Raw genomic sequence first — 25,457 nt, forward strand, 5'->3', positions numbered from 1 at the left:
CTACATATAGTAGGGGTATTTAAAATGAGTCTCATCATGGCGTCCTCTTTTTTGCTCTTCAAAATATGGCAACCCTACACACACTTTTTCTCTTAAGGAGCTCAAGGTGGTGAACAACGTTCTCCTCACAATGGCCCTGGTGAGAGACTGTGACTGGTAAAAGGTCACCCATCCAGTTTCATGGCTGTGTGAAGCTAAACCGGAAGATTGAAAAAAGATGCATCAAATATTTATTTGTGATGGTGAGATTTCAACGGCCGTAGGCTGGGAGCATCAACCCTGTTAGCCTTCTTGTTGTCCCTCCTTACAGCATAGTTGGATGTCCAAGGCTGGTTGAAACTGAGCTCATGGTGGTTGCAGCTATCCGTAAACTTAAAGGATGCAGTCAAGCAGGCCAGTGGAATCTATTCCAATCTGTTAACATGGCATAGCTGTCAACCGTCCCTTATTTGGTGGGAAAGTCCCTTATCCCAGCGCTGTGTCCCGCTGCTGTCCCTTATTGATGATGTCCCTTAAATTTCCCGGCTTTCAAAGGAAGCAGCTCCTCTCCCTCCCTCCCTGCCGGCCAGGGAGGAGGGAGGCTCCAACTGTGTTGCTTGGCTGCGTTGCTCACCCAATAAGGAGTCTAAGAATGACTGGGGAGTGGAGCTTGCATGCCTTGTGCCAATCAAATCGGCCGCGTTGCCTGGGGACTCGCCTTTGCTCAGCGCTTCCCAGCAGAGAGGTGATGGTGGTTTTCCTTGCTGCATCACCTTTGCTGGGTTGCTGTGCTGTGGGATCCACCGCTTGAGGCTTTGTTTGGCTGCTGGCTGGGCTTTCTGCCTTTGGCTTGGAGGGGCTCAGAAGTTGAACATATCTGTGCCTGGAAAATTCCTTATTTTGACTGCTGGTCCCTTATTTTCAAATCTGTAAGTTGACAGCTATGTAACATGACTGTATAATCGGCAGTACAGCTTGCAAGACAGGCATGGGGACCTGACTGTCAAGTGTTTGGGAAGTGCAGTGCAAAGTGCTTTGCAAGCCCTGTGCTCAGCACATCTCAAGCACCTGGGAACCAGCTGGTTCCTAGGTGCTTGGGAAGCACTTCTCACAGGGGCTTTGCAGGCCCAGCTGATTGGTGCTTGCAAAGCCCCTTTTGACCAACGGCCAAACACCTGACATCATATTTGACATCAGATGGGTGTGGCTTGCCCAAAATGGCCTTGTGGGCTATATGGGAGGCCTGGGAGGCTGGATTCAGCCCATGGGCCAAAGGCTCCCCAACCTTGTTGAAAAGGACCAGCTTATTGGTTCCCCCCCCCCGAAAGTAATAGAAACAAAAGGAAGTCCACACAGCAGTAATATTTTATTGGTGTTTAAAATCCACGATTTATAAACAATAAGTTAAAGTAAGATTATTAAATAACAATTGGGGTTCCAGCCCCAGCACATATATTACATATTCATTGAATAAAACATTCTTTCTTAATTATATAAAAAAGCTACTGCCAGGAGTCTTAGGAAAACAGGTAAAAATGGCAAGCAAGATTTACAAATGTTCTTCATTATGAGGGACACCCTCATCTGCTGAAGCTTGACCCAGTTCAGGGTCTGTAAAATTCTGCAATGTCAAAAATGACCTCTCTGGTCTAGCTATGCTCGAGTTTTGCCTTGTACACACCATGTATTATACCACAACAGGGGTTTTTGTTGTTTTTTAAGGTGCATAACAGAATTTAGTCACCTTATCATTAAAAAAATTGGCAGCTGAAATACTGTCAGCAATCTACACAGAGAGTCAGACAAATATGGTAGAACCAGTCCTTTGGGCAGCAACTGGGAGTGCAAATGCCAACATGGAGGAAGGTACTGATGGTTTTTGTTGAAATAATATTCATTAGTGAACCCTGTTAAAAATGCAGCGCTCTTATCTCAACAGCACCTGTGGAATGACAAGTCGTACGAAGCCAGAGACAGCTAAACCTTGGAATTAAAAATCAAAACGATTTTTTTTTGTTTCAATTCTGCTTCTTTTCAAAATACTTTCCCCATTGCTGTTTTTCAAAGTTGGTAGAAATTGCCAGAAATGGTTTATATTTTAACTCCCGACCCCTTCACCTTACATTTAATCCTGCCTTTCTTTCCATCATGAAGCCCAAATTATGGCGGTACCTCATACATGAGTTTCTCACGCAGATACCCATTTAGGCACTGTGGAGCCCCAGACCTCCTGAGCTCCAGCAAAGTGGTGATGGCCTCATGGGCCTCCCTGCAAGCTACTTCTCAAGCAACAATCTGCTCTATGACTCAACAAGACATCATTGTGAGGTCAACAGACGTATGCTCAATTGACTGCTCTTCTAAGTTGCTAAGCTGCCTTGAACAAACAGGACCAGCTTTGTTGTAGAAGCAATCCAAATTGTGACAATATCTTAGGGACACCAAAGAAGCAGTTCTGGAATCTGCACATGATGCCCCCAGTAACCTTTGAGACATTACAAACTTCTCAGATATTATGGCACGTTCAGAGCCATTTGGGAATGGGAAAATATATTTGGCTGTTCCTCACTGTTTCTTGACCTGGGTGATGACCCAGGAAGTCCCTGGGATTTTTGCTTTTAATTGCCCTCAAACGGTTTCCAAATTCAGGTTATGACAAAGGCTTGTATCTTAGACATGTTTTTTTGTCTTTAAAAAACAAACAAACCCTGAAACTACACCCCACAGAGATCTAAACGCACATAATGAATCAATAGGGCAGCACAGTTATCCTGAGATCTCATTCAATTAAATGGGTCTGAGTTGTTTTTCTGGATGGCACTAATATTACATTAGTAGCCAATTTAAAAACCTTACCAAAAAAACCCTGCACCTACTGCCAAAGTGAAATACTGACTCCTGTAGATAAGGCCACATGTATATTACATTGGCTGGCTAAAACACTCCTTATTTAAATGTTAAATATTAAAGAGCTTCCCCACTCCACCATGGGAGAATGTGTGTTGTTCAGTGATGGTTTCCACTTCAGACATAGCGACACAAATGTTAACGAATTGACCTGATGTTAAGTCCAGTCAAGATAGCCACCAAAGAACCGTCAACTCCAAAACAAGGCTTGGCGTTTCAATGGCCTGTAACGTTCTTTGACTTAGTTTCCATGCTCCATGCTCCATGGAAAGCTGCCATATCTTCATTTAGGAAGGTAGGAACTTTTGAAATGGATGCCGTTCATGTGGGTTTCGATCCAGCGAAGGTAATTTGCGACTCTCGTGTAGACGCCAGGCCTCTCTTTGTCAGCACAGCCGTCGCCCCAGCTGACGATCCCATATAGCACCATCCTGTTGCTGCTTGCACAAACCAGGGGACCGCCGGAATCTCCCTGATGGGACGTAAGAATGATGGTGAGCATTTAAAGAGAAGAAAGCTAGGGAAAAGCACATCTCATGAATTCTGCTGCCACTGTGGTTGCACTAGTGCCCTATTTTACAATAATGGGACACAAGGTGAAGGAGGTGAGGACAGGTGACCCCACCTAGGCCCGAAGTCACCCCCCCCCCCCAATAATCAACCCAGGCCTCAAAACTGTCCAAAATTCCCTTTCTCCCTTCTAAAAATCCAAAACAGCTCTTCTCTGCTTTTCTCACAAGATGCATAGGAAAAATGTTATTCTTTTATCAGCACGAGAAGGCTTCAAAAAGCTAATGAATAGGCTCTGTTCAAAGCAGGCCTGAGACCTGACTTTTATCTCATTCAGTTGCAACATCTTTGAACATGCTGAACCACAAAGCTTGGCGACCCCCCTTGGCTTCTCACCCCCCTTTCCCAAAAATAGGAGCTTTCTGTTCATGCTCAGGGGAACTCAACATGGGGCAGGACTCTTGAAGAGGAGGAGAAAGGGGAGGGAACTGTAAGGGAAATATATGCTCTGTGCAAATGACTGTGAACCCGTACTTGTTTGTGAACTATCACACTTGCTCCTTCTACCAGTTCATGGATGGTAGAAATAAAGCTTTTTCTCCGAAAACTATTCCTTGAGTGCCTGTTTGACTCCCACTCCCTTTCCCGGGCACAATATCTTTTCCCACCCGAGGGCAAAGCCTCATAAGGCTACAAAGGAAAGGAAGTGGCCATGACAGCTTAAGCTCCAGCACAGCCATTCTCAAACTTGGGTCCCTAGTTGTTGTTGGACTACAACTCCTAAGTGCCAGGACCTGTGGTTGGGGATGATAGGAGTTGTAGTCCAGCAACCTGTGGGGACCCAACTTTGCGAAAAGCTGCTCTAGCATCAAGGAATCCTCTTTCAACAGATTCCAAATTACAAAGGAGCTGGCTTAGCCCAGCGGAATAAATAGGATTGTGTTCCTTGCTGCAAACATGTATCTTGCAAGATGTTTTGTGTAAAGGTAAAGGTAAAGGTACCCCTGCCCGAACGGGCCAGTCTTGACAGACTCTGGGGTTTGTGCGCCCATCTCACATCTATTGGCCGGGGGCCAGCGCTGTCCGCAGACACTTCCGGGTCACGTGGCCAGCGTGACAACGCTGCTCTGGCGAGCCAGAGCCGCACACGGAACGCCGTTTACCTTCCCGCTGGTAAGCGGTACCTATTTATCTACTTGCACCCGGGGGTGCTTTCGAACTGCTAGGTGGGCAGGCGCTGGGACCGAGCAGCGGGAGTGCACCCCGCCGCGGGGATTCGAACCGCCGACCTTTCGATCGGCAAGCCCTGTTTTGTGTAGTGGGATATTAAATTCTAAATCTTCATTAGGCCTATTCTAGAGAAAGGGACTGCATTAGCCAGACCATTCTCTTGACATAAAATGTAGACACTGTGCACAAGGAAACTTACTTTGCATGAATCTGTCTGCCACGTTTCATCTCCAGCACAGAACATGTTGTCCGTCACCCTGTCCTTATAGTATTTCTTACACAAAGACTGGGGTATCAGGTTGACATTCGTTGATTTCAGGATCCTTGCGAAGTAAATGTCAGCTGCAAACCAGAAACATGACAGTTGGTTGGGTTCTTTTTCTCAGTGAAGTCTAAAGCGATCTTTTTCATTGCAAAAACAAAGCAACGTCAGAGCCTGCCTCACTGAATAGCCTCATACACGAAACCCAAATTCCTCTTCTTCTAGTGGATAACGGCAAACAAACTAAATTATGCAAACCAAACACGGCACAAAGACTTTTGTATGTAGACTATGATTTTGTTTGTTGCAGAACCAGAGTTGTAGTGGAGCTGGGTGCACAGAGCACATGCAACCTTAGCGACTGGCCTCTAGCAAGGTTCAAAAGCAAGGATGGGGAATTTGTGATACTCAAGGTGTTGTTGAATTCACAACTCCCAGCAGTCCCAGCCAGCATGACCAGCAGTCAGGAATGATGGGAGTTGTAGACTAGCAGCTTCTGGAAGGCTAATGGTTCCTGATTCCTGATCAAGAGAGTGCCGGTAACACTCTGCCACACAACCTGCATTAGGAATGGGAAAGGTGTCTGTCAACTTACTCTTGTTTTCTCTTCCATAGCCAGAAACTTCACACTGGAAATTGTCTGGAAACGAGTCTTGCGATGGCAAGCAGATGGTCTTCACAGTGTCTGACTCTTGCGCACACTGGCCGGAAGATGATCGGATCCTCATTAGGGCTAAAGAAGGAATAAAGAATGCATGTCATATAGTGAACCTTCTATCACTAAACTCATTAGAAACAGAATAATACATATTTAGAGCTATCCGTTCCAGCTGCTTTTCCAGACTACATATGATTGTACAGTGGTACCTCTGGTTATGTACTTAATTCATTCCGGAGGTCCGTACTTAACCTGAAACTGTTCTTAACATGAAGCACCACTTTAGCTGCCGCGCTGCCAGAGCACGATTTCTGTTCTCATCCTGAAGCAAAGTTCTTAACCCGAGGTAATATTTCTGGGTTAGCGGAATCTGTAACCTGAAGCGTATGTAACCTGAAGCGTATGTAACCCGAGGTACCACTGTAGTCATGTTACTGCATTTACTTGTATGCATAATCCCTACCTCCCGCTGATAATTTAGATTGCGAGATCTGATAAAAAATGTAGCTTAAAATGGACTCTTTTATTATGTTCAGTAATTAATAGCCAGTATTTTAATGACAATAATAAAAAGTATATGTACTTTGTTAATGGGCATCTCCCCTCACCCCTTTTAATTTGCTATTATTTATATGGCTGGTATGGTTTACTTGTTTGTTTTCTTCCATAAATGTTACATTAATATTTCATATAACATATTATATGATTCCCCATTCCCCCCGCCTTATGTATTGTATATTTTTCTTTGCTGTAAGTTGCTTGAAGACCTTTGGGTGACAAGCGACTAATAAGTTTGATAAATGATAAATAAAAATAATTTGTTTAACCATAGAAACACATCGTAAGCATTTCCAGGACTGGCTAGAGATAGTGAAACATCGCCAACCCAGGGAAAATTAATCTCTTGCCTGCCTCAGAGAGAGAAGAAATTATCTTCCCTGACTCTCAAAGTATTTTCCTTACAATGATCTGATAGAACACCCACCCCCAAACGTTTGATGAAAGAAGATAGCTCATTTGTACCTGTATATTTTCCTAAGCTATCATCTGCAGTCATTTTTGTATCGTTTGCAAATATGGGGATGATGTCATGACAATGAAATACGAGGTGTTTTGCTGTAAGGCTGTGTAACACACTATAATTTTAAGGCACATTTGAAGCACATTCATTCCCTCAAAGGATTCTGGGCGCTGCAGGTAACTCTGTGAGAGGTAAACTACAATGACTAGAATTCTTTGACAAAAAGAACGGGCTTCAAATGTGCTTTAGAAATACACAACCTACACCATTTCTCACTAAAATGGGCCCTTATTTTGCAGCAGTACTTGGGTGAAACATTTGTTCCTCAGTTTTTTGCATGCTCAGGTGAAACATGTCTATGATTCAGAAGGGAAGCAGGAGATGTCACTTACCAATATCATTATTATAATCCGTTCTCTGAAGTGTGTAGTCCTCATGAATGACAACCCTATCAACATTAAATTTTTGCTCCTTCGTATCATCAGTGTACAATTCAGACTTCCCGAGAATAACAGTCAGCTTGGATAAGTCGGGAGTGCTGAAAAGCAATGAAAACATTGATTAGGGGAAAATTTATACAGGGGCATATCTCCCCACTCTAACTTTCACATTTGCTCAGTTTTCTGTCTCGGTCACAAGAGAACAGAAACACAATTTTGCAGTCCTCTTTCTTGTTTGAGCCTCATTGTTTTGCTAGGTGAATGGTGGGACTTAAAATTTAACATGTCTCCTAGCACATGTAGCTATTCTGTCTTAAAAATACAGACATTTGAGAACATCTCATTTTGAACCAGCAAAACATGAGCATATATCAACACAAAACTTTTTTTATAGAAAAGGATTGCTTTTTACAACAGACTGTTTCACATTCCAAAAAGTTCTAAAGCACTTCTTCAAATATATCAATTTCATATATTTCTTGGTAAACAAAGATATAGCAGTAGCAATATCCTACAATTTAATAAATCACTTTCTAAACTTTGGTTGGTTTTTTAAATAGGTTTTCCAGTATTTAGGATGCAGTCCTATAACAATTTATAGGACTCAATGGGTCTTCCTTTTGACTAACATGCACAGGCTGCCCCACTCAGAAGTATGTCCTATTGAATTCAATGGCGCTTACTCCTTGTGTATCATAAGCCTTAGTGTATCATATGGGTACATTCCTTCTGGTCTAGAACAACATTTGTGGGTGAGAGTTAAAATGTGTTTGTATAGGATTGTGAAATTTAGCATACAGATAGGTTTTATTAACTGAGGGCGGGGGGAAGTCTTTGGTAACTGAAAAGGTCGCCAACTTTTTTAAAGCTAGCCACACACAAGTACTTACAAGTACTGCACCGGCAGGCAAATATTATTTATAGCTATCAAGTGGCCGTTACAATATAAACGCCAAAAGAAAATATATGTAAGTTCAGCAATTGATCTAGGAGAAAGATAACTTCTGCAAGTGCAGCTGAAACTTACACACTTACAGTGCAAACCTATGCAGAATTCAATAAGCTAAGTATGTGTAGGACTACAACAATGGGATGTAATACTAAACCCACTTACTTGACAGGAACCTTCACTGATTTTAGTGAGACTTAACCCTCAACAATCCTAAGACTGGGCTATTCGTCAATTTTGCCACTAAAGAAAAAGCTCTGGGACCTTCATTATATATTTTTAGGCGCCAGGCGAAAATATTCCTCTTCAACCAGGCTTTTGACTGATTAATATTCTACAGCCTTTTAAATGTGTCTGTGGAAATGAGGGGGTATTGTTTTTCTGTTTTGTTTTACTTATTTACTTGGTCCCCCCCCCTGTGAACTGATGAAGAACAACCCCCCCTAAGAAGAACCGTTGCAATAACTGATGACAAGTGAGATAATAATGAACTGTGTGGAAATGAATCATTAACTAAAGGCTTTGCTTTGTGGAAGATCTGGAAAGGAAATGGAAGGCTTTTGGGACGACGCAGTTCTAAAAGAGAACCGCCATGACAAGAGAGGCTCTGTTGCAGGATCGACGGTCAAGAGGGGGAGGAAGCCACGGCTTTGTTATCATACTTGACTCTGTGCTTGATCTGGCAGAACCCCCTGAAAAGATTGATGTTGGAGCAACAGGTCTGTGAAAGCTAATGAGCAGACGCGAAGACTGTTTTCTATGGAAGTGTTGAAATGGCGTCTGCCGTCTGAATATGACTTTTGGATTAATGTGAAAATCCACACAGGGCTATAACAACGTTTGTTTCAACTCGCTTGTGGAGACTTTCAGAGGTTATAAAGAAAGGGGAAAAATACGATAGCAACAAGAAGATTGAAAGATGATTTGTAAAGGAAAACAACAAAGAGATGAATGGACAGAACTGTGAACATCAAAGCAGCAGAAATAAGAGATGATTGGATCCCTTTCTGAGCTCGAAGCATGGGTACCCCCAACAAAAATTTAAAATTCGGTTTTGTAATTAGGAACTAATGTGATTTGATTGGTTTGTTAATAAAAATTATTTTATAAAAAAAAGAGAGATCCTATGATGAAGGATAGTTTATAATCTAATAATGAAATGAAAAAAACACAGGAAATGTCTTATACTGCCAGACCACTGACCCATCCAGTTCATTGGCCTGTTGCCAACATTTCCTAGTCATGGGAGTTTTCCCCCAGCCCTCCCTGCAGAAGGAGCATGAGACCTTTTGCACACAGAGCATATGCTGTACCAGTGAGCTAAAATCCCTCCCTTTCACAGTATGGGATGTTCACTAAGGGATCTCTTATCTGGAAAACAATTCCGAAGTGGAGAATTAAAAGGAAAAAGTTGATTGTGAAGCACTTACTTGCTTCCGAAGCAGTGTGCCGCTGTCAGGACCCAACACGGATCTATGAGGCTACCGCCACAAAGAAACTGACTACCTCCTCTCTTATCGGTGTGGTAGATGGTTGCTATCCAAGGCTGAGACTCGATGGGTGCTTTGTGGCCGCCCACAATCTTGAAGTACTTGCGGAAGCTCCTCTGGCCACATGTGGCTTCTGTAAAAGGAAGAGAGAGCCTCAAAGATTTGCTCCAGTGAAGAACGAACATAGCTTTATGTTAAGTTGTGGGTGAACATATCAGACGACACAGCGATTCTTCAAACAGCTCTTGTTTATTCACAGGCCAGAACAGAACTGAACTTAAGGGTTCAGTCAACCTGCTTAGATAGAGCTCCAGTACAACATAACTGTAACAATTTTCTAAAACTATCCAATCACTGAACGTCACTTTCGATCCCTTATTTGCATAACTATCTACAGTATCCCCCTGCTAGCCCAGGGTGAGAACTTCAGTACATAACACTTTAGCTCTTCACAATAAAGACTAGGTCCTCAGGGTAGCAAGATCCCCATGAAGATCTGCAATGTTTGGCTGCCCCTCACAAATTTCTAGGCCAAGATTAAGGTCTGATCAACACCTTCCAACTGATGATATGGAAACATCCTTCCTGAATTTGTACCACTAGGACTGCAGGTGAGGGGTCATATATATTCTTAATGCCCTCTCTGCATAGAATGCTTGCACACTGGGGAACAGGCTAAGCGAAAATCCTTCTACTGAACATGCTAGCTGTCCACTGACAAATTATTTTTGTCTACTTAACTTGCCAAAGTTAGTATCTGGCCCAGAAAAGGCATTTCTTCAGCTTGCAGCGCTTGGCTTCATTATGAATCATGCACCACTTCCATCTCAGACTGAAAACTTGAGTTTCTGAGTGTAAGGAGGTGAGCACAGATCCTTGGGACGTGCGATTCTGCAGGGCATCTGAGTAAAGATATCAGATGCTCTGGAAACCATGGGCTGCATTCAATGTAACGCTAAGGAGCCATCAACTCAAGCATTTCTGACTGCCAGATGGAATAATAAAAAATTCCTTCCAGTAGCACCTTAAAGACCAACTAAGTTAGTTCTTGGTATGAGCTTTCATGTGCATGCACACTTCTTCAGATACACACTGTGCCAGATGGAATGACCTTCCTTCTCCTCCCCCTGTACACCATTTTGGGGGCTTTCCTGACCCTTTGGAGCAGGTTGGGGTAAGGCATGTGGCTGTGTGGGAGGGGGAAAGCCCCATTGCACTTGTGGAAATGGTTGCGTTGGCTTCCATGACCAAAATGATTTAGCTGAATATGGCACTAAATGTCCTAGGCTCTTTGCTTTTGTTTTGAGCAAGCTTAGCTCCATGCTAGCTTTTAGGAAAAAGTATTGAGACACGTCACTTTCAGAGTGCCCAATGTTCCTACTGAGTTTTCAGCCACCTTGGAAAACTGCATTTCCCATAGTCTGTGGTGCACTGGATGATACTCTCTCGGCAGTCCAGTTGCCCCAGAGATATTCTGGTGGCGGCTGCCAAGTACCGTACTTTTCCATGTATAAGACTAGGTTATTTTCTTTTAAAATTATGCATAAAAGTGGGGCTCGTCTTATACATGGATAGTGCATAGGGTGGGTGTTTGATTGGTTGCTGCCGTGGCTGTCAGTGGTTATAGGGCTTCTTATTGGTTGCTGCGCCAATGGCTGGTGTTGATTGGCTGCTTCTACTGGCGAGGGGACAGATGCGTGACGGATCCCCCCCAAAAAGGTAACCAACCCTGGGTAATCGCCCCCCAAAAAGCTGAACAACTCTGAGCCATCTTCCCCCATTTTCTTAAATTTGAGTCCCCCAAAATAGGGGGTGTCTTATACATGGAGGGGGGTCTAATACACAGAAAAATACGGTACATTTTGGATGAAGGATTGTAGGTGGAGATAAAAATACACCCTATGAGAGTCTCATTACATGAATCTATGGGAAACATCAAGGGACCCAATTATATCCAATAGCTTCCTCCTGGGAAAGTTTATATGATGGGTGAAATTAATCAAACTTGCTTCATCTTCCTATATGGAACATTTGTTTCTGGTTGCGGACTGTGCGGCTATCTACTGTCTGAAATGCTGCCTTCACAAGCCCGAGGAAATAACCCTTTCCTAAGGAATTAGAAGCAGTTAACAATTTGCAGGAACTTGAGAAAGGCTGTTCATTCAAATGGCTCTTTTTTTACCAGTGGTTTGCAGTTGTTGGGTATTTTATAGTATCCATCGTTATTTGGGATTGTGTACGTAGTCTTCAATTTGTATTAATATAACATAGATAACTGGCTCTCTTTATTTGTTGTGGGTGGGGGGGTCCTGCAGGGTTCATGGCTATTCAAGAATATCCTGGTATCCGTCTCCATTCCTTGCTCCCCATCTTTCTTTGCACTGCATCTTACAAATTAGATACTTGCGTGCAAAGTATGCTCTCGGACGCACAGAATTTTCTGCCTCTTGAAACAGAATCTGAACTGGTTTTTGTTTACCTTGCTTTGATTTTAAAAGTTCATAAGTATCTGGCACTCTAAGTAATAATATACCTTTTCGGCATACGTCAATTTTGCAGGATGTTGAAGAGGTTCGATAACCATTCCTAACGTAACACCACGGTTTGGATCGGCCATCTGGATTTCTGAAAAACAATGGAATATTGCCTTCAAAAGAATGATCCTCAGTAATACCAACGCCAACCTGCAGGGGTCGGCAGAATGCCTCCACTTAATGTAGGTCATAGTACAGTATGCAGAAGTCATCTAGTTCACCTATATTCTTAGTAATGCTAGTTAAATGTTCCTTCAGGGCACTAATCCTGCAAACTACGAAGTATAACTATTGGGAACGTTGAATAGAATCCTTGAACCTGGCATAGTTGCCTAAAGAAGGGATTTCAGCAGGTGGGGCAAGGTGCCCCAGGCAAAATAACTTTTTTGCTCAACTATTAGTTATACTTTGTCCTTGTCATCCAAAGAGAACCATACGGAATCCCTGTTTGCATCAACAAAGACAATGTGAATGAAATCCTAACCATTCTTAAAAGTACAAGTTATAGTAGAAGATCTAGTCATTCACCACAGCTGATGTTCTTGTGGAATGCCAGCCAGATGATTTGATGCATTATTGGCACATGGCAACTGTGGAACTATGGGTTGGGGGAGAAATAAAAAATAGGGCAGCTGGACCTATAGCAGTACATTCCGTTGCATTTCAGTTACCTGCAGAAGTTGTGCTTTCCTAACCCAAGTTTCATGGCATTCTCCATGCCATCATGATAAGGCCATCTCTGCAGTGAAGGGGAGTCCCAATCTAAGCACCTGTCACCTTTCTCATTCACAGACAAAGTCCCTCTGTAGTCCTCCCCGTTGTCTGTATAGCAGCGACTTTCAGCATCTGTCGAGAAAACAAGAGGATTGTCAGTGCTGATGGAGAATTGGTAGCTGAGAGGTTCCACGGAGTCCATTGAGACAAAGGATTTTTATCATGTTAAATCTGCTCATTGACTTGCCAGTGCCAGGATGTTATTGCCAACGTGTCTATACTTCTCTGCATTTCATTTCTCTCTGACTTTGGGGTTGACAGTCCCACCCCACTAACCATATGTATGTAAAGGTAAAGGGACCCCTGATCATTAGGTCCAGTCGTGACCGACTCTGGGGTTGCAGTGCTCATCTCGCTTTATTGGCCAAGGGAGCTGGCGTACAGCTTCCGGGTCATGTGGCCAGCATGACTAAGCCACTTCTGGCGAACCAGAGCAGCGCACGGAAACGCCGTTTACCTTCCCGCCAGAGCGGTACCTATTTATCTACTTGCACTTTGACGTGCTTTCAAACTGCTAGGTTGGCAGGAGCAGGGACATAGCAACGGGAGCTCACCCCATTGTGGGGATTCGAACCGCCGACCTTCTGATCAGCAAGCCCTAGGCTCTGTGGTTTAACCCACAGCACCACCCGCGTCCCTAACCATATGTATATAAACCTATAATTCAGGGAAGCGCTTCACACATTTCATGAAGTGGGCCCCATGAGATTTTGCTGTTTTGCTGCAACACACTAACATGCCCCTGCCTCTGGATTCTGGAACTATAGGGCCAGATCCAGCAAACCAATTCCACTAGTGGAAGCCAGCTCGAGGGCTCCCACTAGAACAACAGGGATTTTTCTGCTCTCCTCCCCCTGCACCCCCCCCCCGTGCTTCCTCCAAAACTGCTCTGGAAAGTTGGGAGAACCCACAAAACAGTGGACAGGAGCGGGGAGAGAGAGGGTCATCATTCCATCAAGCAAGCAGAGATGATTGTGCAGGTGGAACAATCGCCTTAGTGCTGCGCTGATTTTTACTCTACCTTTTCAGATACCAGTTCTCAACCCTCAAACCCAATCTCTTGTTTCTTTTTTGGGGGAGGGGGGAGAGTGTCCAGAGTGGCTTTGTCTGTTCCAGAAAACTGGAGGATTTATTTGCGTTCTTTAATTTCTAAAGGCCGTGAGCTTTTGGGTAAAAACGGAAACAAGCTTTGAAGTGATCACCTACCGATTTCACAGTGGTCCCCACTATATCCTTTGGGGCATAAGCAACGTCTCATTCCAGAAAAGAGGTAGTAGGAGACACAGGTTCCTCCATTCAGACAGGTGCAACCTGCAAACAAGACATTGCGGGGAAATTGTAGTATGCCACACTGTAGGCCAAACATCACATCACATCCAAATGCGTAGCAAAACGTCAGTGGGCCCCTTCTTCAAGGACAGCCGTCCTCATCCTATTGCCCTCTAGATATTTTATGCAACTCCCATCAGCCCCACCCAGAAGACTGCTCTAAGAAAAAGAAGCTTTAGGAAGAAAGACAGATTCTCCATCCATTCCATGGGAACCATAATGTTTCTTTGAGAGAGAGGAGGAAGAAGAAGAAGAAGAAGAAGAAGAAGAAGAAGAAGAAGAAGAAGAAGAATTTGGATTTGGATTTGATATCCTGCCTTTCACTCCCCTTCAGGAGTCTCAAAGCGGCTAACATTCTCCTTTCCCTTCCTCCCCCACAACAAACACTCTGTGAGGTGAGTGGGGCTGAGAGACTTCAGAGAAGTGTGACTGGCCCAAGGTCAGCTGCATGTGGAGGAGGAGAGATGCGAACCCGGTTCCCCAGATTACAAGTCAACCGCTCTTAATCACTACACCACACTGGGAATCACCAGGAGATATTGCAGCGAGAAAGCAGAGGGGGATGAAAGGGTTAAGTGGTGCTATCCGCAAAGAAGGGGCTATCAGAGGTTCATTACATGTGCAAAACAGGGAATTTGGCACTTTGTCAAAGAGCAGCAGCAGTTTTCAGATGTCAACCAAAAGCTGCAAAGATTTCTTTACCTTTATGTTCATATTTAGCTTTGCTTCCCAGCTTGCGATCTTTCTTCCAGTGGTGAAACTAAGAGGGAACAAAGACAGACACAAATTATTCTAAAGGAAAAATAAGGAAGCATTATTTAGATGAAGCTAATCCTAAATAACTCCCCCTCCCCTTATTTTCATTTCCCTCATAACAACCCGGAGAGGTAGGGCAGATTCTTACAGATGATTTCGCTAAGCTTTAGGGTGTAAAGCAGGGCTAGCCAACATTGTGTTCTCAGTTCTTGTTGGACCATCATCCTTGACCGCTGTCCATACTGGTTGGGACAGATGAAAGTTGTAGTCCAATCATATATAATGGGTGGCTTCTGCAGATGTGTACTGCTGTGCATTAAATCAGGGGTGGCTTGGACTACATGTATGTATGTAGGTATGTGTTCCATAATTCTTATAAAATAATTTTGTGGAGAAGAGACTTTCTGCAGCTAAGTCACATATGGTGGGGCAGGCAGAATCATATCTAATCTTCTATTATGTAAGAGAGAAGCAGGCAGAAGGGTGAGGTGGAGGAGGAAGCGGAAGAACCAAGGGTTTGGGAAAGAACTAGACAGTTGCTTGAAAAAGCAAGGGGAGAAGGGATAGCTTTAAAGGGCAGGTTAGAAAAAGCAGTCCAGAGAAATGAGGAGAGGAAGAAGTCTGTTTTGTGTGTGCGTTGTACAGACTGGGAGATGGAAAGGGCAGAGAGGTGATCAAAAGGAAGGGAACGTTGAGGTACATGTATTGCTTTGAAATAAATATGTAAAAAAGTATTTATCAGGTTATACATCCCAGAGTACAACCTCCTGCACGTACCAGCAGTAACCAAAAAAGAAAGACGTTGCTAAAAATAGGTTTGGGCCATGGGCGAAAGAGGAAGCTTTGCATTTATGGTCAAACATGGAAATAAGCACAAGCGCTTGTCAGTTGGAGTTCCTGCCACAGTTGCAAAACTTACTGATGCTATGTCTGTGACGAGAACGCTCAGCGTTACAGAGATGGTGATGAGCAACTTCATGGCGTTGGGCAAGGGGTTCCTATTTCCACCAGTTTGGTTCACTTCCTGGGTCCTTCTTTACACAGGTTTCTGCAAGCAAAGGAACAAGATCAGGTTTGTAATGTGGAACAAAGATGGGACCAAACTGGTTTTTTTTCTTTCCATCTTGAATAGCCTTTCGTTGGCGAGGGGATGTGTGAAGCTGCTTTCCTCTCTCCCTGTTTCGTACTCAGGTTGAAGCTGAGGATGTCGATCAAGGGAGAACCACCAGCAGGATGGTGTCTTCAGGTCCCACCTGCCAGTGGCGTAGCGTGGGTTCTCAGCACCCGGGGCAAGGCAAGTAATTTGCGCCCCCTAACCCGTGGATTTTAGCACTCGAGTCTCTTCCGCGCGCCCCCAGATGTTGCGCCAGGTGCACCCCCCACGCTACGCCACTGCTCACACCACAAGTCTTCAGGACAGCCATCCGAAGGCTGGCGCGGGGAGAAGGTCTCTCCGCCCCACCGCCAGGCTTCGGAGCAGCCTTCCGAAGGCTGGTGGCGGGAGGAGGTCTCTCCGCCCCACCGCCAGCCTTCGGAGGAGGTCCGAGGACAGTGGGGAAGACGCGCTACGCTTCCCTGCTGTCCCGGAGATTTCCCTATGGACTTTTGTCTTGTGAAGGGCCGGCCAAACGCGCCCCCCCCCAATGTTGCGCCCGGTGCGGCCGGCACCCCCGGCACCCCCCATGCTACGCCACTGCCACCTGCCTGGTCCTTCCTTAACCCTTTGTGCTTCCTTCTCTCCAACACCTGGTAGCAAACAGGGTGATCAACACGCAAGGCTCTTCTGATCCGCCAGAGTGGCCCCAGCCCTGCTTCTAGCTCTGGAGGCAGATGCGAGTTTATCTCGGAAAGTTGAAGGCATTGTTGCCCGTCATCCCACCATCCACCACTGGTAAACAGGTTTCACAGATTTCTGTAGTGTTCTGAAAACCTGCTCAGCCAGAAATTATAACGGAAATGTGTGTACATTATCAGTATCAAGTTGCCTTTGATTCTATCGTCTGTCGCCAGCCTATTGTCTAGTCACAAGAAATAAGCATAACAGGCAATTCCTGGCGCAATTTCTCCCCCTTTCTGCAAGACAAAATCCTGCTCTTTATACCTGGATTCCTTCCTCAGTTTTTGCGTTTTGAGGAAATAGTGTTCTCTTGAGCTCCGTTTTTGTCGGAATGACTAGAGAAGAGCAGCACTAATGCAATACCCCTGTTTTAAATATGTGATATGAAAATGCCCCATTGATGTCTGTGAAACATACTCCTATGAAAGTGGCATTTTGGATTATTACACTGCGAGGGTATGTGTCAGTCTCAGGGAAAGCACTGATCATATTGCAATCACACTTGCCTGGAAGTAAATCCTATGGTGGGAGTATTGTTTAGTTTGTTATTGTGTTATGTGTTTTGTGGCTTTATACTGTAAGTGGTCCTGGAATCCCCAGCTGAAGGGTGGTATATACAGTGGTACCTCAGGTTAAGTACTTAATTCGTTCCGGAGGTCCATACTTAACCTAAAACTGTTCTTAACCTGAAGCACCACTTTAGCTAATGGGGCCTCCTGCTGCTGCCGCGCTGCTGGAGCACGATTTCTGTTCTCATCCTGAAGCAAAGTTCTTAACCTGAAGCACTATTTCTGGGTTAGCGGAGTGTGTAACCTGAAGCGTATGTAACCCGAAGTACCACTGTAAATTTAATAAATAATAATAACTTGGTGAGACTTTCTTCCAAACAGACCAACATATGATTGTGCTGTGAATGAAGAAACACCTCAGTGATCCCTTTTACCAATAATGGCAACCATTTAGCAGGCTGTCGGTAATTAGCAATTTGTTAATTTGATTTCAAAGTATAAGTGGTAGACTATAATTATTGAGCTTTAAATCAATCTGGCAGAGATTCTCCTCTGCTCCATTAAAAGCTGGCGCCTTAACTTCATGAAGGGATGAACTCATTCTCAAAAAAGCCTGAGGTTATTTCATCTCTGCATGTAGGGACAAAGCGCAATGTTTCAGGAAGGAATTTGGAAATAAACGGGCGCATCTATTGCCAAATTTGGTGACAAACCACCACCTGCTTGATTCAGGCAGCCCTTCTGTTGAAAGTGAGGATTAAGGGGTAAGCTGTGCAAAAGGCTGATGATGGAGACTTAAAATATCAGTTTTAACTCGTTCACCTCCAGTTTGTAATTTTCACGAAGTTAAAAACAGGAAAGCAAAAGTGCAGCGAAATAAAATCCCATTGGACAAATGTGGGACTTACTTCTGAGTAAGAAAGCATAGGATTGGGCTGCATGGCCGCAATTCTATGCACACTAACTTAGGAGCAACCCTTGCTGAATCTCATGATTTACAGTATAGTACTGGGCTGTCAAGGGACGCGGGTGGCGCTGTGGGTTAAACCACAGAGCCCAGGACTTGCCGATCAGAAGGTCGGCGGTTCAAATCCCCGTGACGGGGTGAGCTCCCGTTGCTCGGTCCCAGCTCCTGCCAACCTAGCAGTTTGAAAGCACATCAAAGTGCAAGTAGATAAATAGGTACCACTCCGGTGGGAAGGTAAATGGCATTTCCGTGCACTGCTCTGGTTCACCAGAAGCGGCTTAGTCATGCTGGCCACACGACCCGGAAGATGTACGCCGGCTTCCTTGGCCAATAAAGCGAGATGAGCGCCGCAACCCCAGAGTCGGCCACGACTGGACATAATAATCAGGGGTCCTTTTACCTTTACCTTTACTGGGCTGTAAAACAGTTGCATGAGGAGAACAGAAATTTCAAGGGATTCAGCAACTTGCATAGGGATGTCCTGTTATGCTGGCAAGCTCCGCATCAGGACTGCCTATCTGCTTGGTCTGTCCTGCTTCTGCTATACATTCTCAAGCTTCAAGCAGCCTTCAGCTTTCCTAGTGATCAAAGTGCTGATCATTGCGCAGGTTGTCACTTGCCCCCTCTGCTTTCCCTGGCTGACTTTCGCTCACTTGGCCACTGACACCCACGCAGACTTGACTCTCTGACTGGAGCGATCCCTGACCTGCATGTCTACGACGTGAACACCCTGCACTGGCATGTGACTCACACCAGCCCAAGCTATCGAGGGCTGGAATCCCGACAGGACCATCTCCTCAGAGACACCTTTCTTACTACCAGTAAGTGGCGCCTTTCCAGACCTTAGCCAAGGCAGGGCACAGCTGCGCTGAAACCGAGCAAACCACGGCTACCACTTGCTCAAATTAAAAAGAAAACAAAGGTCCCAAACATTGCTCACTGGTATAGGCAAATTGGTTGTATTATGTGCAAATTCAAACCTGCTTGATAAATATTGCTGAGACTGAATCCTGCCTAGGAAGTACTCATTGGGTAGATATTAACCACTCTTAGGCATCAAGGTGTTGCCCTCTCCCTCTTCTGATGTAGCAGACCATTCAGGTGACTCTATTTTCCAGCGACAGTCCTGGATTTACAGAAGCCATCCTTGTTTCTGATTTGATCCTGGAATGCCCCGCTTTTCCTTTAGGACGTCCCTATTTTCACTGGAGAAATGTTAGAGGGTATGGAGTTGTGTGGCTCCCAAGCCAAGGAGATAAGTAACAATACAGCCTTTAGAAGACATCTGAAGGCAGCCCTGTATTGTGAAGTTTTTAAATGTTTTATTGTGGGGGGTTTTATATGTTGAAAGCTGCCCAGAGTGGCTGGGAGAACCCGGTCAGATGGGCGGGGTATAAATATTATTATTATTATTATTATTATTATTATTATTATTATTATGGAATAGGACGTCCCTATTTTCACCAGATAAATGTTGTAGGGTATAGATGTTGCCTTCTCCTGTCCATCAAGCCCTCTATCATAGATACAGGGCAGGTATTTCCACACCTTATATGTGAATGAGAAGTTTGACTACTGGCTTTGTCAATGGCAGCTTTCCCATTACTTTTACTACGGCCACGCCTGCCATGCTTATTTGCTGGCTCCTGTTCAAAGAGCGCTGGCTTGCTGAGCAAGAATGCCGCACACTCTGTTTCCCAGAAGCATCAGCCCAGTGCCTGAGCTTGCCTGCAGTGCAGAGGGATCAAGGTGTGGGTTAGCAATAGCAGGGCACATGGAATCACATCGGAGCATCAGGGAGCTGCCTTCGCGCCTGCTCAGCCTCTGCCCAAATGGTCTGCAGGACCGAAGTTCTAAGTGCAAATTGAAAAAGCTGCACAATCCCAATGAAATCTAAAAGGCAGATCCAATCGCCTCAAAGTGCAAGATAGATGCGTTTGACTCCCTTAACCAGATCATGCCGGACGGTCACAAAGGAACAGCAAGATGAGAGACGCTGAAAAAATCGCTTGTGTGTCTTTCATCTGCAGCTAAAAAATTCAAAAATTGGCAGATAGAAGTCTACCCCAATCTTTCTAAAAGCACACGGCATAATTATATGAATGTAAATCCAAAGCAGCACAAAGCTGCAAGCAATGACAAAACTGCCTGGATGGAAACTGACATGTCAGAACACACTGAAATTGTGTTTAGCCTTTAGCCTCAAACGTTCACAGTTTCTTTGCAATCAGATATTGTCTCATAAGATCTAATGCAGGTTCAAAACCAAAACAGACCATATTACAGCAGGAAAAGATTCAATAAGTGGTATTAAAACACAAGCAGACAAACATAACAAAGACATATTCGCGTTCAGTATAATCACAGCAGTCTATTCTTTTTAAATTGCCAATCTTGTTTGGAAAAACATATTCCAGACCTTGCAAGACTCTTTTGCATGTACAATCAAGCCTCTTGCAAAGAGGCGTTTATTGCTTTAAAAGGGAGCACCACAACAGTAAAGCTTTGAGATGACTGAAAAGAGAATAAAGTCTTCGGCATTAAAAAGTTACAGCCATCATTCAACGGGGCTCTTTAAAACTTGTGTGTGGGCAATAGTTAATATAATTATATTTCATATAACTAAGATTTAAAGGTGTTGGACTTACCAGATGGAACAACAGTGGCAAAACTGTGCTGTGCTCTGTGATGATATTGCTATAGCGGAAGGTTTAGCCTCTCAGTGTGCTCACTTTGACTGTTCTGCAGAGGAAACATAACTCTATATAAACCCTCACACAGAGCCCTGATTGGACGGCTCTACCCTATGATGCATTCCAGCTTGATGAGAAGAATGATATCATTCCACACTGCCTGGAGGTTTGCACCACTAGGGGGATTCAGTTTAAAAAAAAACAAAACCCATACATTTAACTCTTTGCAAACAGATGTCACAAGTGACTCAATGAGGGGATTTCTAAAGCGTTGTGAATTGCAGTTTCACTACAGAAAGGCGTATCATCCATAGTATTGTATTGTATGTGTCTGGAGCTAGATCTTCATCCAGACCCTCTCCGGCATACTTGATTAGCAATTGGTGTTCTTCATTACCTTGGAAAAGTAGAGAAAAATCCCTTGCTGGAAGAGGAAATGAATATTTAGTTTTTCATCTGCAATGTGCTCAGGGACAAAATTAGATGTGTTAACAGATTTTTTTCCCTTTTCATGCCTACTTGAATTCCATATGCTTTATCACTCGTAAGTTAAATTTGCCGTGGAAGACTTCAAAGGAATGGTTTTATTTAATAAAAAGTAAGCGTCCAAGAAATAGAACAGGGCACACTGAGTGGCCCTATCATTAGAGAGTGTGAAACGGTTGCCCTCAGACGGCTAATTTTGGGCATCATAAAAGGACAGCAAATTGTTAGCTATTTAGTTCATGATTATTGCATCATTCCTGTTAGGAAGGCTGAGAAGCAGAAATTGTCTCAGATGCCAAAATAAGGCAACTGGCCCTTGGGTAATATGGGGGCATCAATTGCTGCTCTAGTTAAGGCAGTGGTTCTCCAAGGGTGTAGCAGGAGAGGATGGCAAGCGTTGCCAGAAGATTAAAGGGCATATACACACACACACAGCCAAGGGACGCGGGTGGTGCTGTGGTCTAAACCATTGAGCCTCTTGGGCTTGCCGATCAGAAGGTCGGCGGTTCAAATCCCCACGACGGGGTGAGCTCCCGTTGCTTGGTCCCAGCTCCTGCCAACCTAGCAGTTTGAAAGCACGCCCAAAAGTACAAGTAGAAAAATAGGTACCACTCCGGCAGGAAGGTAAACGGCGTTTCCATGCACTGTTCTGGTTTTGCCAGAAGTGGCTTAGTCATGGTGGCCACATGACCCGGAAAAACTGTAGACAAACACCGGCTCCCTCGGTCTGTAAAGCGAGGTGAGCGCCACAACCCCAGAGTCGTCTGCGACTGGACTTAACTATCAGGGGTCCTTTACCTTTACCTTTTATCCACACCTTTCTTCAAAAGCACTGGCTATTTTTCTCCAGTAGTCCATGACATCCTGTTGTGAAGAGGGATTGTCAACTCTGACAATAATAATAATAATAATAATAAATTTTATTTATATCCCGCCCTCCCCAGCCGAAGCCGAAGACAAATGTGAGATCAGAAAAGAGAATGGCTTCTTTGGGTTGGTGAGGAGGGAAGTTTGTCTCAAATTAGATAAATGAGATTAACCAGCAAAAGCAAGCTCACACCTTTCATTGAATTTGTATGCATACTAAAATGTAAGAGGCTCATTTATAATTATATTTTGGGAATGATTCCCATCATTATGTAGCTGAATTGTTTTATACTTTCTGGATATCCATTATTATATCATAATTTCTATGTTATAAATCAAGCACAGCTAGGAGCTGTTTCTTTCTGATTTCCAATGTATTTCTTATCAATAAAAAAAATGGTGTGGCATGAGCAAATTTTTATTCTGAAAGTGTAGCCCAGGGAAAAAAGTTTGTGAAACACTGAGCTTTTTTTGTTGTTCGCATCCATTTATCTCATGGGACAATGGAGTCTGCCTCCAGGGATGAAGTCAAACCACTGTGTTAGCAGCACCGAAGTGACCTCCTGTGGCACAATTCTGGGCAATCCTGTATGGATTTCCTGGGCTGCCCAGATGACAAAAACCCTCTCTTGGCCTTGCTGATGTGGACCAAAGGAAAGCAGAACAGTGTTTGTCACCAGTTTGGCTGCAGGAGTTGCTGGAAGAAGGCATACAAGACACCATCCAAAGGCGGACAAACTGTCCCAAAAGGAGCACAATGTGTCCTCCACGAGAGGTAATACCCCTCCCCTAAAGTAGAGACATCACCTTGCCAACAAAGGTGCATATAGTTAAAGCTATGGTTTTCCCAGTAGTGATGTATGGAAGTGAGGGCTGGACCATAAAGAAGGCTGATCGCCGAAGAATTGATGCTTTTGAATTATGGTCCTGAGAGTCCCATGGACTGCAAGAAGATCAAACCTATCCATTCTTAAGGAAACCAGCCCTGAGCGCTCACTGGAAGGACAGATCGTGAAGCTGAGGCTCCAATACTTTGGCCACCTCATGAGAAGAGAAGACTCCCTGGAAAAGAGCCTGATGTTGGGAAAGATGGAGGGCACAAGAACAAGGGGACGACAGAGGATGAGATGGCTGGACAGTGTTCTTGAAGCTACCAGCATGAGTTTGACTAAACTGCAGGAGGCCATGGAAGACAGAAGTGCCTGGTGTGCTCTGGTCCATGGGGTCAGGAAGAGTTGGACACGACTAAACAACAACAACAAATGGCGTAGGGAGAAGCATCATCACCTAATGCACGCTTGTAAAGCCCAGGGAGCTGAAAGCAACCCACTGGATTTACCGTATTTTTCGCTCTATAGGACGCACTTTTTCCCCTTCAAAAATGAAGGGGAAATGTGTGTGCGTCCTATGGAGCAAAGACGCCATAGCCCCGCAACCCTCAACCGGCTGGAGAGGTGACGCGTGGCTATGGCAGGAGCCTCTACAGCCCCGCGTCACCTCTGCAGCCGGGAGAGCGCGCGCGGGGCTAAAGAAGCCATAGCCCCGCGACCCTCTCCCGGCTAGAGAGGTGACGCGCGGCTATGGCAGGAGCCTCTCCGCTGCGCCTTTCCGCTGCTCCCTGACCTGCTCTTTGGGGCTGGTGGTGGGCTTCCCCCCGCCAGCCCCAAAGAGCAGGTCGAAAGGAACCTGAAGCCTGGAGAGCGAGAGGGGTCAGTGCACACCGACCCCTCTCGCTCTCCAGGCTTCCAAGGTAGCCGCCTGAACGCACCTTAAACGGCACCTTTTTTTAGAGCGGGAAAACAAGAGGGGGAAAGTTCTCCCCCTCCCTGTGCAGCGCCTCCTGCCGCTTCGCTGAAGGGGCGCTGGGCAGAGAGGGGGAGATTTTTTTTTCTTGTTCTCCCCCCTCTAAAACAAAGTGCGTCCTATTGTCTGGTGTGTCCTATGGTGCGAAAAATACGGTATTTGTTTTCTGAATGGTTGCAGATTTATCACTAGTGACGAACTGTCTAGCTGAGGCATTAGGGAATTTCTGGTCCCCCCTCCAGCTCCCATCAGCTCCAGCCAGCATGGCCAACGGTCAGGGAATTGTAGCACAACTCCATACCCTCCAACATTTCTCCAGTGAAAATGGAGACAACCTAAGGAAAAGCAGGGCATTCCGGGATCAAATAAGAAACTGTGATGGCTTCTGTAAATCTGGACTGTCCCTGGAAAATAAGGGCACTTGGAAGGTCTGGTATGGTGCAGTGGGCAAAACCTGGGTTCAAATCCTCACTCAGCCACGAAGCTCCCTGGGGGACCTTGGACCATTCGCATCATCTCAGCCAAGCCTATTTCACAGGAGGATATGATTGAGGGCAGGAGGGGAATGATGTACACCACTTCGAAATCCTTGAAAGAAAGGTGGGTTATCTGCTCAGCAAAGACTATGTCACATAAGCCCCCCTACCAGGAAGAAAGTGGCTGTATTAGCATTGTACGATGAGCTCACACTGAGATTGATGGCGATTGAGTAATGCTTCCCCCGGAATGGGAGAACTCCCACTTCCTGTGTGAAGGATGTGCTGCTTAGCATACATTCTTTGTGCCTGCTGCAGTCTTATCTCACCCCAGACTCTCCTCTCCTCCAATTTCAGGTGTATCAGGGAGGAAGATGGGAGCTAAACAAAGAAACCCAGCAGCTGAAGGAAGTGGTTCTTGATGATTCAGTGAGTGACCTGTGCCTCGCCACGCTAACTGCTTCCATTGCCTTCATAGTAATTCAGTACTCCAGAATGCAGAGAGAGAGAGAGAGAGAGAGAGAGAGAGAGAGAGAGAGAGATGGATTAAATCAGAGGAACCTTAATCACCCCTTTTAATGATCCAAATAACAGCAGCCTCTTAAAGAATCTGACATGGGAGGCAAGATGTGCTTGTGGATAGGAACAATTGGCACTTATCACTTGGTACATAAATTCTGTTACTTCAAACTCTTTGCTCGGCAATTTATTTGGCAACGGATCTCTCCTTGGATCAAAGCCCTGCAAGCATTACTTTCGGCAGGAGCTGAAAGATAAGCCCTGGTTTGTCCCAGAAAGTAAGAGACTTGGCAGGGAAGTTATGGTTTGAGTAAACTTAATGTTTCTGCTGTGTGACTGCTGGTCTAAACCTGAAAACTTGTCAGGCAGAACCTCCAACAGTGGCCTTTCCCATGTTTCTCGTCCCAAATTAAGCATCTAGGTATATATAATTGCCTTGAATACCTTATTCAGAAAACAGC

The 25,457-nt window shown here is 44.8% G+C and overlaps 1 protein-coding gene and 1 long non-coding RNA gene across 2 annotated transcripts in view; one reads left to right on the forward strand and one right to left on the reverse strand.

The window, feature by feature from the left end:
• Positions 1–1,326: 1,326 nt before the first annotated feature.
• Positions 1,327–20,926, reverse strand: PLAU (plasminogen activator, urokinase). The gene is made up of 11 exons (XM_082223639.1): positions 20,801–20,926; positions 15,759–15,887; positions 14,786–14,843; positions 13,961–14,065; positions 12,652–12,826; positions 11,980–12,071; positions 9,387–9,579; positions 6,960–7,105; positions 5,484–5,621; positions 4,826–4,968; positions 1,327–3,358 (listed from the first exon to the last, which is right to left on the reverse strand). The coding sequence occupies exons 2-11, from the start codon at positions 15,816–15,818 to the stop codon at positions 3,170–3,172; spliced, it is 1,299 nt and encodes a 432-aa protein (XP_082079765.1). The 5' UTR covers positions 15,819–15,887; positions 20,801–20,926; the 3' UTR covers positions 1,327–3,169.
• The window catches only part of LOC309532886, a 70,917-nt gene continuing 64,027 nt past the window's right edge, over positions 18,568–25,457 (forward strand). Inside the window, exons 1-2 of the long non-coding RNA XR_014220049.1 lie at positions 18,568–18,973; positions 24,835–24,906. This is a non-coding gene — a long non-coding RNA (uncharacterized lncRNA). The remainder of the gene's footprint in view (positions 18,974–24,834; positions 24,907–25,457) is intronic.

This window comes from Podarcis vaucheri, assembly GCF_965113315.1.
Source record: "Podarcis vaucheri genome assembly, chromosome: 5".
Taxonomy (NCBI): Eukaryota; Metazoa; Chordata; class Lepidosauria; order Squamata; family Lacertidae; genus Podarcis; species Podarcis vaucheri.

What these genes read in the sequence shown, in the direction of transcription:
- PLAU (XM_082223639.1), bottom strand. Translation starts at nt 15,818, where the DNA reads ATGAAGTTGCTCATCACCATCTCTGTAACGCTGAGCGTTCTCGTCACA. An exon ending in GGATTATAATAATGATATTG is followed by an intron (nt 5,622 to 6,959) that starts GTAAGTGACATC and finishes TTCCTTCTTTAG; the next exon opens with CCCTAATGAGGATCCGATCA. An exon ending in CTATGGAAGAGAAAACAAGA is followed by an intron (nt 4,969 to 5,483) that starts GTAAGTTGACAG and finishes TCTGGTTTGCAG; the next exon opens with CTGACATTTACTTCGCAAGG.